General features: G+C 34.0%; 2 protein-coding genes across 2 annotated transcripts; one reads left to right on the top strand and one right to left on the bottom strand.

Annotated features, from left to right (window-relative positions):
• Positions 1-318: 318 nt before the first annotated feature.
• Positions 319-4,407, bottom strand: LOC113772474 (NADPH-dependent aldo-keto reductase, chloroplastic-like). The gene is made up of 7 exons (XM_027317075.1): positions 4,193-4,407; positions 3,646-3,696; positions 3,377-3,453; positions 2,769-2,856; positions 2,026-2,301; positions 883-1,131; positions 319-783 (listed from the first exon to the last, which is right to left on the bottom strand). Exons 1-7 carry the CDS (start codon positions 4,310-4,312, stop codon positions 697-699), a joined length of 948 nt encoding a protein of 315 aa, XP_027172876.1. The 5' UTR covers positions 4,313-4,407; the 3' UTR covers positions 319-696.
• Positions 4,408-13,694: 9,287 nt separating this feature from the next.
• Positions 13,695-14,679, top strand: LOC113772327 (acidic endochitinase-like). Its single transcript, XM_027316920.1, has one exon. It carries the CDS (start codon positions 13,717-13,719, stop codon positions 14,677-14,679), a length of 963 nt encoding a protein of 320 aa, XP_027172721.1. The 5' UTR covers positions 13,695-13,716.
• Positions 14,680-16,385: the final 1,706 nt, after the last annotated feature.

Raw genomic sequence — 16,385 nt, 5'->3', positions numbered from 1 at the left:
ATCAAAAAAGAAAACTGTTCAAACCATTCTTCGCATTTCGACAAATAAATTTTTTCGTCTTTCTCTTTTAAAATAATAATTTTTCATCCCTCAAAATCAAGTCAGTAAAATTTAATTACAGCCTAGATTTTCAACTACATTTTACCTTGAGTCCATCAAGAGTTGGTTGCTCTTGCTCAACATTTTTTTTTCCTAAAATTTGCTCTTGCTCAACTTATTAAGGGATTGCTAAACACCTATGTCTTGACAAATGACCTTTGACTTGAAAAACCACATGATAAAAGCCCCAGTTGTGAACAAATAATCTACAAATATATGTAAAGTAATTCTACCTCGAACAAATTCAAATCAAAATCAAAATAAAAAAGTATCGAATTCTCGATCCCATGAAATCCATAGAGCAAATGCAGTAAAGAGACATGAGCATTAGACCAAGAATGATCAAGTAAACAAAGGGTTCCTTCCCTTTTCTTCTTACTCTGTTTCTCTAGCATATAATTTCCAAGAAGCGGCAACATGGTACTTTGGCCCCAAAAAAAAAATTGCTAGCCCCAATATTATAGCAAGGTCCTATTTTATTTCGCAAGGAAATTCGAATCAGAGCCAAAGTAGCAGCAGTAGAAGATAGCTTAATAGCCAGAGCTTCACCAGGGTCCCATACTTTTCCAAGTCATCGATTTTTCATCAGATTCAGCCTCAGATCTCACCATCCCAGAGATCTTCAAGAGTTCTGTATTCGCCAAAAGTCTCATGGACAAATCCTGTACCTTTCAACAGTCTTGCCTGCACAGTTTGAAAGAAACAAGTTGTTCAGGACACAGCTAGAAAATGGTTCTATGGTGATTTAACTTAGAAACTGTATTAAGAACTGCAAAAACTTACCTGCTCAATTTCAGAGAATTTGACAAACAAATCATCAGGTATAGACCAGTCAAAAATGTTCAAATTCTCTTTGATCCTTGACTCATGAGTGCTCTTGGGAAGTACACTGTTGCCCATCTGGAGACCCCAACGAAGAGCTACTTGTGCCGGAGTTTTGCCCAATTTCTCTGCAACTGAAAGTAAAACTGGATGTTTAAGAACATCACCCTTGAGCCATGTCGTGCCAGGAGAGCCCAGCGGTGAATATCCCTGTTAATAAGACGGACGGATAAATATGATTCTTTTGACATTATATCATGGGAAAGGGAAGGCAGTTGCTGCAACTGGTACTGATGAGAGTTGAATCCCTAACATTTTAACAGGATATGTGCTCCTAGTATTACCAGTAGTGTCAAAACTTGCACAAATGAATATCTCAATCTTTAATTTCAAAAAAGATGAGGCACAAATCATAGAGAAACAATGAAAATAAAATTGATCATTCAGCTGTATAGTATTACTGCCTTGAAATAAAAAGTACTCTCCTTGTCCTGTTTAAATGGTCATACAGATCTAACCGTTAAAGAAGATTTCAGTCTGACCACAACCCTTTTTTTAACTATTTAGTTTGCTATTTGAATCATTGCTTTGATAAATTGTTAGAGAGTTGAGATGGATAAATGGTGCCTTAAAAAAAGATGGATCAACAGCTTCTTACAGTAACTTCAATTTTTCTCAGTCATGACAAATGTTTTGTGATAGACAAAAACAAAAATCATGACTAATCAAGTTGAAGAAGGACAATGCAAATACTGATGTTCCTGAATCTTAGAATGGACAGTTACTGTTGTTGAATTCAACATACTGCACTAGTGATCAAAGAAAGAAAAGAGGAGGTTCCAGGCCTTCCAGGTTTTCCATCTGACTCTGACAAAGCTAGCTTGCTTGCTTCATTTCATTAATCTTTTCACTTTTACCTTTTGAGCTGTGAATTGGGATGTCAAAACCATGACAAAAAGGTACTATCTTGCAGGCTGGAAATCCCTTAACGTAAAAAGCTGTATAGTTCTAAAGACAAGACATATAATCATGCTCAAGTACAAATCAGAAATTGATGCAGAACTAAACATATAATGAGTAATTTTCATACTATTCCAAACTTACAGAGAGGTGAACTCCCTTGGATTTACAGAATTCCCGCAATTTTGGCTGTTGCCATGAAGGATGACATTCCACCTGGTTAACAGCAGGAGGAATCTGGGCTACAGCTAACAAATCTCCAAGCTTCTTCACAGAGAAGTTGCTGACCCCAATAGCTCGGGCCTTACCAGAGTTGTACAGTGATTCCATGGCTCTCCAAGTGCTAGGAATATCTGCCGGAAGAAGATCTTCCGGCTTAAACCCAACAGAATCCTTCCTTCTCCGTACAGGCCAATGAACCTTGAAGAAAAGAATTAAATTACAATTGACGTGTGAATAAAAGAAAAAAACAACATGAAAATCTCCACAAGGTGATGTCCCATGAATCAAAATAAGAAGTTAGTCATTTTCATGTCTACAATGAATCAAATGTTGGGTCCAAGAGGAACAAACAATGCTAGACAAACATCAAATCAACAGTAAAAAAATCATTTTGATTACAGATACTGTGCTGGATGAATTGTTACCCCGCAAATTCTAGATTTTCAGAAGTTCAGACAGTGTCTAAACTGTTGCTTCAGGGGAGATAATCAATGCACGAATCATAACAGACAAACATCAAAACAACAGCATAAAGATCATTTTGATTACAGATATACCATCCTGGCTGATTTTTTACCACAAATTTCTAGCTTTTCAAAAGTTGAGACAAGGTTTGTAAAATGCTGCTTCAGGGGAAGATAATGAAGTTAAGAATCATAACATACAAGGTACAAATCAACATAGTCAAGTTGCAAGTCTTGCAATGTTTGATCTAGTGCTGCAGGTACATCTTCTGGAGCGTGATCAGAAGACCTGCATGAGTGAGAAACCATCTAAATTCTTAAAATGTAAACAAGTACATAATGAAATCAGGAGCTTTTGCTAATTATTTTTTAAAAATTGACTAATTACACTTTGTACCCTTAACATTTCAGCAATTCTCGCTTTTCACTCTGAAGTTACCGACTAGTAGCACATTGCATCTGAAACTTCTATTTTTGACAATTTGCACCTTAAAGTTACAGAGTCATCCTAATTTACCACAAGCTCATGTGCTATTCATTTCAATTTTGAAGCAACATATGACATTCCTTAATATCCTGATACTTACAATAAAAAAAAAATTGAATAGGTATAGGGGTGTTAAGTTTCTAAATAGAAGCTTCCTTTGCTAACTGGGAATTGATTAAATCATTACAGGTTAAAAGTTAAAATAGTCATTTCATAAATTAGAAAAATTGTCAGTATACTATATCCATTATTGACAACAGAAAGCGCGGTGCAGAAAATGATGTTAGCAGCAAGGTGAATGGAATATAATCTGGAAAATTACCGAAGTTTGGAGGTAATAAACAATTCTTCCCTCTTCACAACACCATCCTCTAATAGTTTCTTCAAAACTGAACCAATCTACAAAGAAAAAGAAAAATTAGTCCATATTACGATATAAAAGATACCTATGGTTTAATCCTTTTGTTGATGTATTCTTTCCAAGGAAATTAAAAAGCCAATATCCTAAAATTACAATATATATACCTCCTTCTTATTGTCTTAAGGTACTAAACTGGAGAATGCAATGCCCTAAAATTACAATATATATACCTCCTTCTCATTCTCATAAGCTCGAGCACAATCTATATGACGGTAGCCAACCTGCAATCAAACGGAGACATGGCAAAGATTTAAGGTATGAAACTTAATGTATACTAATAATCATCATAAATGTCAATATAATCCATTTCAAATTTCAATCTTAACCAACAATAAAAAAGCGTGTTGGTAAAATCTAGGGAGAAATTAGCCGGTTCTTTGGACGAAAACTTTTCCAACAAAGATAATAAAAACGAATTCAAGTCAAATGGGGTAAACATTCTTGGGTAGTTATCCAATTAAAAAGGCAAGAATCATGTTAAATAGCTAGTCATCTGTGCAAAGAAAATGTATTGACTTCCAAAGCAATCCCAACTGCAGAACAACACAATTTGCTCTACTTTTTGATCAATTTCGATTTGGGTTCTCCCAATTAAAGATGAGTTTGAACACTTTTGATGAAAGCGTTTTCATTTCTCGTGCGAACATATACGTTACAAGATACAATAGCAAACAAGAATTTGTTCAGAACCTCAGAGAGAAAGGGTAGTGGGGGAACCTTAATGGCGATCTCAACTGCTTGGCCCACGACGCCGGGATCTGCCTGCCAGGTGCCGAGACCAATCGCCGGGATTTTGGCTCCAGTGTTGAGCTCAAAGAAGTGAATATCTTTCGTCATTAGTTCTCCAAAGCTTCTTCCACGGCCAAGCACCTGAAACAAAATACGTCTCCACCGAACCAAGTAGCAGCAGAAAATGAGCAATAGCAAGAGCTTTTATAGACGGCACCGTCTTTAAGGAGTGATGAGAAATGAGCTTCCAAAATAAGGGGGAAAAAAATGGATTTCCAAAATGAATTGCTTAAGTGGCGAGTTATGATTGGTTCTGCTGCGATGACCAGCCCCACCATACAAATACAATATGACAAAATATACGCAATTATTATATATGAGATTTATATGGACAGTTATTAAAGTTCAAAAACAATTGTATTGTAACCGTTTCTACCTTTCCTCTGTATAATAGCAATCATGACTCATATAACAGCACTAGGTTATACCTTGCCATTTATGAAACACCAAATTAATTGTGACTCTTGGTTAATGATGCATGCACATTGCACATTCGTATATAACTAACCATTCATATTGTTCTTGAGGAATACTAAATGCTGTATATTTAATACTAACAGGGTACATTTTTATTTGCCAAAATTCGCTTTTACAATCAAATTTAGAATATATTTTCTTTCTTTTACAGGGATCAAGCTGTCTCCTTGTTGCTTATTTTTTCTTTTTATTTTTAAAAAAATTATAGTTAATTTGAGAAAATATTTGAATGTAGGGATGCTATAATTTTGATCATGTGAATTTACTGATTAGGAAAATTCATTAAAAAAATTTAAATACAAAAATGCTTATTCTAGTATTTTGACAAGAGAAGAAAGTTGTTATTGTTTATCTATTAGTTATATTTGATAAATTTCACCATCAAAAGTAATCTCTCAATATTCTTTCCTACTCCTTATCTCCTACTTATACTAGATAAATCCCCCTACTCACCACCCTAGTATTTCGCAAATGAATCTTCAATATTCTTTCACGTTTCTAGCAATAGTATTTTATAGCAACTACCTTGTCTTTTGCTGTTAAAAATTTTTTTATATTAACTTTGCCATTTGCACCCCTAATATAATCTCTTTTTCATACTTGTGAATAATTGGTAACTTTCAAGGCATCCATTAAACAATTAATGTTATTAAAAAAAAAGAAACCATTAAACGCAAAAATTCATTTCTTACCTCTATAATGTTATTTTGTTAAACAAGTGTAAACTTATTTTTTCTGTTAATGACATAATTCAAACACCAAATTTTACATATGTAGCATGCATTTTAAACCTGCTAATGTATACACTGACCGTGCATAAAAAGATTTTTCTGTATACTTTATGCAAGTAATTAATGTTTAATCACTAGGTTGGTCCTTCCTGTTATCAAGTTCAAAATTCGAATATAGGGTCTTGGAATTAGGGAGAGAAGGTATAGGGATAGAAAGGTAGGATAAAAAAAAATAAAGAGAAAATCTAAAAATTAAATTGGACAATAACAATTAAAATTTGGTTATACTGAGAGCAAACAACACAAATATTATGTGCTCCATCAGCATTAGTGTTTAAATAATCTTGTTTCCTTATTTTAATGCCGAGGGGAATCCGACGTTTTTGTCGTACGTATATAATTTGGAATCCAAAATGTTGTTTTTATTTTAAATCTATCGTTTAGTGAAAATTGGAGTGACGTGTTTCCTGTTGACCATTTTAAAACGGACGGCAGAAAAAAAAATATTTATTATAGTACCAGTTAAGTGCATAACTTTCCCTTTTTCTTTACTTTCACCAAACAGCCGAAAGGGGGTTATGTTTCAAATGTTTTTTTCTTGGTCAAACTTTTTTTTTTTTTGGAAGTAATCTTCAGAAAAATTCTCTGGTCTTAACAACTTATCTCTTCAATATGTGTTCTCAATCACGATGATAGTTGTCCATATTTTAAGTGATCGAAATTCTTACAATTGAAAGATTAAAATAACTTTTCTTTTAGTATAAGTAGGAGAGTTCAAATTTGAACACATCTCACTTACATTCCTTTCGCTCGAACCATCCAACACACCTCTCCTCCCAAGATTAAAATAACTTATTTCACCATTTAGCGGTAAATTGTGCCTGAGGGACCGATATCTAAAAGGGTGACAGATTCCGAGCCTGTGCAATAATAATAATACAATCTAACTACCACCAAAAGTAATCAATAATCAATTCTAAGTACTGGAGCAGGGACTCTAGGTGTGCAATGGGTTACTTGATTTACCCTGTTCCTGAAGAGTTTACTTAATCCGATATACTATAATTAATTATCTAACTAAATTCACTAACTAGTAGACAGTGGCAAGCAAGGTCGTCTTCTCAGGGATTGGGGAGAAATTTATTTCCTTTCGAATCAAGATAAATGGGGGGTTTTAGGATTAAATGCTAATGACTAAATAACTCAAATGTGAAAAATAATTAATTGACAGAAATAAATGGGGAAATTCTAGCCAAGGATACACTTCAAAAATAGTTCATGCATTGATCATTGATGCAACAATAATTCCAACATTCACTAATAGATTGGTTATAACTGTCATACACGCGATAAACAACCAATTCTTCCTTACTTTTTTTATAGTCAAGGTACGACCGTTAACTATTTCTCTAACCAGAAAATAACCTTAGGTACGACCGTAGGATTTAATTTCTAGATTGCATCAAGCATTAGAGCCCAACCCTAACTAACGAATACGCTACGAGGGTTTGTTTAAATTAGATCGTATGTTTTTCTAACATAAACCCAATTATGTCAGTTGCTACCAGGACGGAAGTAATCAAACAATTACGGATTCAACTACCCCCAATTAGCAAATAGCCTACGTGAATAATTAAATATTGCGCACCTATTCAATCAGACACGATAGCTATAACAACAATTAAAAGCAGAAAACATATAAATACCAATAAATGGAGGAAACAATTAAAATAATTTAGATTTCACAGTAATTGCCAAACCAAATCTTCAGTTGTCCCCTTGACTAGAAAACAAGATTAGTTACTCTCCATTGAGAGTAACTCACGCAATTCCATTGAAGGAAATTGCGTCAATGTTTAACAATAGAAAAAAGCTACTTAGAGGAGAAGAGAGCCAAGCGGCTGCCGTCCTCCCCTTTCTTATTCCCTGCCCGAGTAGTAATCACGCGGGATCCGACTTTTGCTCTTCCTATTTTCTAACTTTCTAAAAACACACTGAACTTCCTCCCTCACAATCCGTAGTAATTGATTCCAAAAAAATCTCCTACTATAGGAAAACTAACTTCCTAAAAGATAGGTACTCAAGCGCTTAAAAGTCTCCTAAACCAACCCAATTACTAATTAGAAACTTGGTAGATAATATCATCTCCCAGTTATGATGACGACTCCCACTTGGATTAGGATACTGCCCTGCATAGAATCCCACGCACTCCGGACTTGATTGATGTCTTCTCACGCGTTCACACTTATTTGGAGGAAAATCTTCTAAAAACTGCTATTTCTGCACTTTCCTTCTCCAATTGGCTAAACATCTCCTAAACATAAAATTCAAACAAAATATGTCCATTACTGCAATATCCAATCCAATAAGAAAAGGAAATTATAACAAAATTAATGCTAAATTAGCGTTCTATCAAAAGGAGTATATCATTTTTCTAATTTTTTTAGTAGAATAAACAATTTTTTTTTTGGCTTGATTACTGCATGCTTTATGTGTGGAAATTGAATTGGAGTAAAGATTGTGTGTCATATTTCAAGGAATACTAAGTGTAAAAGATTCTCGACATAGACATACACATAAACAATGTATCAATTATTAATCCTCTGATGTTGCACATTGTTCGTATTTGTTTAGGTCATAGTTAAGCCAAATGCCGGCCGCCTGCAACTAGAACTTGATGTTTCTATTTTTTGGTCAAAAGTCATAAGTAGAACTTGATGTTGGATCATAGCGATTTAAGAATTGGAATCAAGTGGTCAAAATTGGTGGTCTAAGTAAGCTGCGGTAGCTTTATGTCGCATGCAACAACTAGTCGGATAGTGTCGAAAAGTATTGGGAGTCAAGTATGAATTGGAAACTGGATCAGCAGATCTTTTTCTAGATGGTAGTCCTTTGTTATGTGTCTTAGCACAGAAACGTCTGGTTCTTTAGTGATGAATTATGATTTTTTTGTTTGTTGAGTGGTAGTATTTGATGTACGTATAGATTAAACTATTATCATGTCTGTATGGTTACTTCGAGTATATGAGTGCAATGCCAGATTTAGAGGATGGATGGGCTTCAGTTTCAGGAATGGGTTAAAGTTCATTTATTATTAATTTCAGTTTGGCACAAAATTTTATTGATAGATCTATATATATAGAGTTCACACTTGTTTATACCAAATATAACCTTTATTTTTTTAAATAAAATCTATCTATAAGTTTTAGTAGAGGCCCTTTGGATGGCTTCCAAATCTCCCATACTTTTTTCCTGAATTTTTCATTTATTTTAATACATACACTCAATTAAAAAGTTTTAAATAGTGATTTACAACTAATCCTATGTCAATTCAAATTTAAAATTTAAAACTTTCCACTTCAAATGAGTGTTTAATAAATTGTTTATAGTTTGTTTATAGACTTTAACCCCTCTTTCCTTCCATAATTAAAGAAAATAAATTTGGATAACTTGATTAGTCCCGTATTAAAATTATTCACCTCATTACAACTTTATCACTTTAGCCCATTTTACTCATTGATTAATAAAGATTGAATTGTCAAATTGAGAAATAATGTGATTAGTCCCATTTTTTAATCATTTTCATAGTGACATTTTTAGTATTTTCCTTCCAGGTATATACATAGATTTGTCAAACATTCAGGTGACATATCCAATTATAACCATTCTTTAACTATTATAACCTACTGCAACTAAACTACTGGGTCAAGGGTCATCTAGTCGGATCAATTACACCATTCGCAAAAATTATTATTTTATATTTTTATAAGTTTCAGAAATATTGAAATTTATTTCTTGGTTATATTCGACCAACCATCAAAATTTTACAAAAATATTAGGTTGCAATCAAATACACACCTAAAAATTATATATAAAAATTTGAATTCATGTCTAAAATATGCCCATTCTCCAAAATTAATTAAAAACTAAATTAAAACAATCATACCCAATTTGAGATCTTTTTGGTGAGAATCTCTCTCTCTCTCTCTATATATATATATATATATATATATATATATATATATATGAAAGTAACTATTTTAATTAGAGTGTTTTTCACTCCTATGCGGCATGTTTAATTGAAGAGAATTAATAGGTTATGGTCATTTGGGTTTTACCCATATTGAATATTATATTATATGTTTAAAATTATCCCTAATTTTAAAATAAATTTAAAAATGAACTAATCTTATCTTAATGATAACTAAAATAACTTTTAAAAAATAACTAATCTTATGTTAATCATAGCTGCTTTCTATCAAATTATTACATAGAATTATAGTAAAACCTTTTTCAAATTACAATTATTAAAATCTTACATATTCCATAAATTACTTCATTTCATCCCCATATTGTTGATTACTATTCAAATTGTTCATCATCTCTTCCCGTAAAGAGATTATATGTTATGGGCAATTTCTTTTTTTTTTTTTTTTACTTTCACATATTTAATTTATGTTAAATACAAAACCTACCAGTTTCCCTTTCGTAAAAATATTAGTGTAACACTTTTTGGATTTTACTTACAAACATTTATATATTTAACATAAATTAAATGATTTAGAGTAAAATGCCCATAAATAGCTAGTATTTTATTCATATAATGGACGAAATCCATAAAGAGTTGGTATGTTATGGGTAATTTCTTTTTTTTACTTTCACATATTTAATTTATGTTAAATACAAAACCTACCAGTTTTCCTTTCATAAAAATATTAATGTAACACTTTTTCAATTTTAGTAACAAACATTTATGTATTTAACATAAATTAAATGATTTACAATAAAATGCCCATAAAGAGCCAATACTTTATTCATGTAATGAAGAAAAGCCATAAAGAGTAAATACTTTATGGGCCATTTCTTTTTTTTTTTTTAAATATTTAATTTATATTAAATAGATAACCTACCAGTTTCCTTTTTGTAAAAATATTACTGTAACACTTTTTGAATTTTACTTACAAACATTGATGTATTTATCATAAATTAAATGTTTAAGAGTAATGCCCAAAGAGAGCTATTATTTTGAATAGGTAATGCCCATTTGTCCATAAACTATACCCCTTGAAGTTTATTAATTGTTAATTGCTTTATAATGTTTTGTCATTCCTTTGCTAATACTACTTGGCATGTAGCGCAAATGCAAATCTGGCACAAATTTCTCATCTCGCTGCTTAAAACAATATTTAATGGCATTTTTTCTAGCCTGGACTGAATATGCAAAAAATCAGTAAGTTCAAGGGAGATCAGTACTATTTCTTAAACTGCAGGAGATGTGAGTTCTAGTGTTAGAAACCTCAGGGGACATTTCTACAATTTTTCCCTGAAATTATCCATATTTATATAAATTCACAATAATTTTTTTTTAAAAAAAAGACCGTGCTAAGGCACGGGCAAATTTCTAGTATGACTTTATAATGCAAGCTAGAATCACTAATGATAAATTGATAAGATGATATGGATGAAAACCTTTGATTTAGAAATCATTGAGGGAAGTTAGTGATTTTGATGTTTAGACAAAGTGAGTGCCATTTTCTTATTCCTATTAATAAATGAAAGTTTTACAATATAGGTAACTCATTATGTTTCGAGAAAACAAGAAAAAAAAAATTTGAAAATTGAGTCAAGTAGTTGAATCGGGTCACTAGTTTGGCTGATTTTTTACGATTTTGACTAATTTTTAATCAAAGTGATTTTATGCTACTAACCATCTTTGGGAGAAGGTCAGTTCATATTCAGACCGGTTAGTCCGGTTTGGGTCCAACAACATTGTCATTATATGGATAAAACATTTGTGAACAAACTTATACCAAGACTAGTTGTTACTTCAAGAGAGTTAGGAAAGATAAATTTTCAACAAGTCTATAATTTGTACAAAAATTAATTGGTCAAAGGGTAATTACCATTCCAACTTTTATCAAAAGTGTCCCTGTTTAAGGAAAAATTGAAGACACGTCAGTCATCCAATTAGTCTAAAGCCAATAATTATTAAACAAATTACATTGGCATCATATTCTTGACGGGAAAGAACCTCTACGCCTATCTGAGCTGGGGTTTTTATCGTAGAGCTGTCTTAAGTGCAACATCAACGATTATATTTAACACTCCATGAAATAACCTCAACGTATTTTCCAAGTTTGAGAAAAAAGAAATCAATAAATTTTGTTAGGGCAAGCAATAGAAATTTAAAAATAAATTTAATTACCTTTTCTAAGTTATTTATTATTCAATTCTCTAGTATACATATATTGCAATTTCGATATAATTTGTATCTCATTTCATCTTAAAACTTTTAATACCACTTTTTAATGCCACTATTTAAATTTTAAGAAACCATCTTAATTGAACTTTTGACTTAAGAAATCATCTTAAAGTGACTTTTGACTTACGGCAATTTGATTTTGAACTTTGCCATCTTGATTTTTTGTCCATTATCCTAAATTTGTACCAAAATTCGAACCATTGAGGACCATATTTGCAAGAGTCAAAAGTTTGGGGACTACTTATGCACATAAGTTATAAAATAGAGGGGTAAACTGCAACTCTTTCTAAAGGATTCACTTTTCTAGATGCATCTCTAATAATCAACATTCTGTTTAGACCTAGTCATCAATTTTGATTTACATGTTCTGCCGTTGGGTGGCTTTCTTGGCCAATTACTCAATCAATCAACCCAACCTAATTAATGCTTAGCAGGCCTTTAAAAGTTTTTGGTTCTGCAGAATTTTGGGTCAACTGGACTCCGATAATCATTACAGATCAAGGTGTACCCAAAGTTACTTTTTTTTTTCTTTTTTGTCAACACAGGGGATGTCCGGGTCAATTCTTACGGAACCCGACTAATCCCATGCGACTCGGGAGAGATGGCCCCATTCCACACCGAGTACGTTAACAGCGGGACTCGAATCCTGAACAAGCCAGGAAGATCGCCATACCCTAAGGAGGGGGAGCGGACAGCTCGAGTTATCCCGTGGGATCAAAAGACCAGCCGCGTAAAGTGACAAGTTTATGAGAGGCAGGAATTGAACCCCTGACCTCCAGCATCACCAAAAAGGGTGGTGACCACTGGACCAAATGGCCAGTGGAAGTGTACCCAAAGTTACTTGGCTGACAAAAATTCATAATAATCACACACCAACACAATCTTTAGTGGTATCGTCTGGGCCGCTGCATCGAGACTTTATGATCAATTCAAGAGTCGCAAAAAATTTTTTTTTGTGTGGGTTGGAATATGTGTTGGTGGATCATGTGACGATTGAGTAAAGAGCACGTGGTCCACCTCGGTTCGACAAAACGTGTCGCAAACCTAGAAGTCATCGTTCACTATTTCCCATTCCTTTCCAAAAGAAAAAAAAATGAATATCAACTATGGCACTTGTAGAACGTAGAGTTCCTCCAAGAACATTCCCGTTTGGCAAATGAATTTTTTAGATATTTATCTAAAATTTTACTATAATTTATTATAAAAATTTTTAAAAAAATTTTTGAAGTGTGTTTTTTTGAATACTTTGAAATGAATAGTTTAAAATTTTTGAAACGTTTTTTGAGATTAGTGTAGTTAAAGTTTTTAAAAAATTTGTAGCAGACAAACTTGACAAAAAACTAGTCTGCAAACAAGGCCATAGAAAGATAACAGTACAATAGTCAAAAAAATTTACTGCTGTTTTCCATTGTGTATCGTCCTGGATGATTCAAGCAACTATTTTAGAAAATGACTCTAATAATTATGGTCAAGCAAATCCAATTAGTGCTCCCAAGCATGAAAAAACAGCAAAAGGCAATATTTTGAAATCCGGACCTACATGTGAACTGGCTGAATTTTCGATTCACGATTCAATTAATTTTGCGGTTCAACCTTTGTTTAATAATTTAATATATTTTTATTTATTTTAATATTAAATTATTTGAATAAAATGAATATATAAACAAGAAAGAAATTTTTAATGAAAAATCAGTTCAAAGGCCTATTTTTTTTTACCGATTTTGAATGATTCGATCAATTTTTAATGGAATTTGACCGATTCATTTGATTTTCTAGATTAAATATAGAATAAGGTCTGAGCCATGGTTGGTTTGATGCTGGCAAAAGGCACACATTTCACGTTTTTGGGTAAAACGCAGTATGGTAAATATTCTTAGAACTGTTGCCGTAAATCTGAAATCATCTATAAAAGGGTCCATCTTTGGGCAACCAATTTCACCCCCAAATAAATCTGCAAAAATAGCAGAGAAAAAGAAAAATAAATGGCTGCCTGTTTACGACCACTGTTCTTAGCAATAATATCCCTGCTGATGATATCTTCATTGACCAGGTCCTCAGAAGGCGCTGGAATCGCAGTCTACTGGGGCCAAAATGGCAATGAAGGAAGCCTGGAAGAGGCCTGCAATAGTGGCAACTATGACTATGTAAATATTGCCTTTCTGGTATCCTTTGGCAGTGGCCAAACGCCGGAACTGAACTTAGCTGGCCACTGTATCCCGAGCCCATGCACCTTCCTGAGTTCTGAGATAGAGGTTTGCCAGAGCCTGGGCATCAAAGTGCTCCTCTCTCTTGGTGGAGGTTCTCCTGGGACAGGAAGAGGACCAATCCTGGCTTCCCCCGAGGATGCTCGCAATGTTGCAGACTACCTCTGGAACAATTATTTGGGCGGTCAGTCAGACTCTCGTCCACTTGGTGATGCTGTTTTAGATGGCATAGACTTTGACATCGAACTTGGATCGAACCTGTATTGGGATGATCTCGCCCGGGCACTCTCGGGATACAGCACTCCAGAGAGAAAGGTGTACCTATCTGCAGCACCACAATGTCCCATTCCGGACTATTATCTTGACACTGCTATCAAAACTGGCCTCTTTGACTACGTGTGGGTGCAATTTTACAACAATCCTCCTTGTCAGTATACATCAGGCGATCTCAGTAGACTCTTTGCCAGTTGGGATCAATGGGCTTCATATACAGGCGTTAATACATTATTCCTGGGATTGCCTGCAGCCCCTGAGGCAGCACCTAGTGGCGGTTACATCCCACCTGAAGTGCTAATTAATCAGATTCTTCCCGTTGTGCAGAGCTATCCCAACTATGGAGGGGTCATGCTTTGGAGCAGATTCTATGACCAAAACTACTGTCAAGCAATCAGGCCTTATGTTAACGGCGATCCTCTGACTTATACAACCAAGTCCGCTGAAAAATCCCATGCTGTCGCATGAGTTCCTCTCATTATCTACTGAGAGATGAAATGTAGTCCTGGCTGCTTACGCCAGAGATCAATCTACTAATGTGGCTATGAGTTCCCAAATCGAATAAAATGTTAAGTAAATTTCTTCCCATTTTAATTGTGCTCTCTCTCGAATGAAGGGGTACAAGATCTAGTTTGGAGAACCATTTGCACCTTCTTTTTCTTACAACTTCTTCTAGATAATAATTTTTTGAAAATATTCAAACCACATTGAAATTGAAAAAGAAAATTTAAATTTGCAATTGAAGTTTGAGGAACAATATTTCAGTATTTCCCCTCATATTTCAGTGCATTACATGGCTAACAACCTCAGATTATATGCAAATAAAATCTTGCACTTGCATGCTCATCACAATTTTGTAGCCTACAGAGAAGTTTGCACATGGATCTCTAAGTGTCACATAAGCTTGTACGAAGAGCAAACTTTGTGTAATATTGAAGCATGGAACAAGATTTCAATCTCACACATAACCTCTAAAATCACATACAACTAGAATTTTTGCTTCTTTTTTTCCCTTGGATGGTATTAAAAGGAGAACAATTTGGCTGCCTCACAATCTCTTCCGGTCAGTGCAAGTCACTTTGAGACTTGTGACAATTTCACTAACCTCCCATCAAATCTGAAAAACAACGATTACCTCACTTCTTCTTAGATTTGGTCTAATGATTTCAGGGTATTTGGTATACATTGCCTTCTCATGACCCACAACAAAGGGATAACAATCGAAGGGCTTTCGTTTTTATTAATTTTTTTTGGAGTACAAATTAATTTCTCATTAGCATGTTATGAAGCATATGCATATGTTCTTGTTCGCAACAATTTCTTTCTATGCAAAATGAACAGAGGGAAGGAAAGAAAAAAAAGCCTCAACTGAAGAACATTTAAAATGAACCACTGGGCCAATGGCTCAGTGGCCACCAGGGAGGGACTTAAGTCACTCCTTGGGCTGTAGGTTGAGGGTTCAAACCTCACCTGCAGCGAAAAAAATCTAAAGGTTGTGTCATAGCACTCCCTTGGTTTAGTTGCGTCTGAGACAAAAAAAAAAAAAAGAAGAACATTTAAAATGGAAACTCATGTCCATGCATAAATTATTACAAGCTTGGTATCTTAAAGAGAGGTCCTTGGGTTTATAATATTTAAAGAATGTATATAAAGTGGGAATGGAGTTTGCCAGAACATGGTCTTCCTCCCATGTGCAGTGCACATGCATATGCCTATTGTGTAAGAATTTGTTTTTAGGTAGAATTGTTTTGTGTCTTGGAACTCAAAGGAAAAAAAATCTATGAAAAGCTCTCTTTTGTTAGGTTGTGTGTTTTGGAACCCAAAGTCTATACGAAAAGTAATACAGTAAAAAAGAATGATGCTTTAAGAGGCCCGAGGCAAAAGCCTCACTTCGTTCACCTCCTTCCTCTCTTACCATTTGCATCTTCTCTTGATTTTCTCACTCCTCAAAAATCACCATCAACTCAACCTCTCAAGTTCAGTGGCCACCAAGCAGGGACTTATGTCCCTTCTTAAATTGTAGGTGGGGGTTCAAATTTCAACTGCAACGAAAAAAATTCAAAGGTAGTGTCAAAGCACCCCCTTGGTTTAATAAAGTTTGTATATCTGTTAGCCCTAATAAATCCTTTTTAGACTCCCCTTCCCCCGTAATTTAGGATAGAATATGTTATATA

This window comes from Coffea eugenioides, chromosome 5 (assembly GCF_003713205.1).
Source record: "Coffea eugenioides isolate CCC68of chromosome 5, Ceug_1.0, whole genome shotgun sequence".
In the NCBI taxonomy this organism is placed as follows: domain Eukaryota; kingdom Viridiplantae; phylum Streptophyta; class Magnoliopsida; order Gentianales; family Rubiaceae; genus Coffea; species Coffea eugenioides.
Note: the sequence above shows the minus strand (reverse complement) of the source record. Positions and strands in the feature narration are given on the sequence as shown.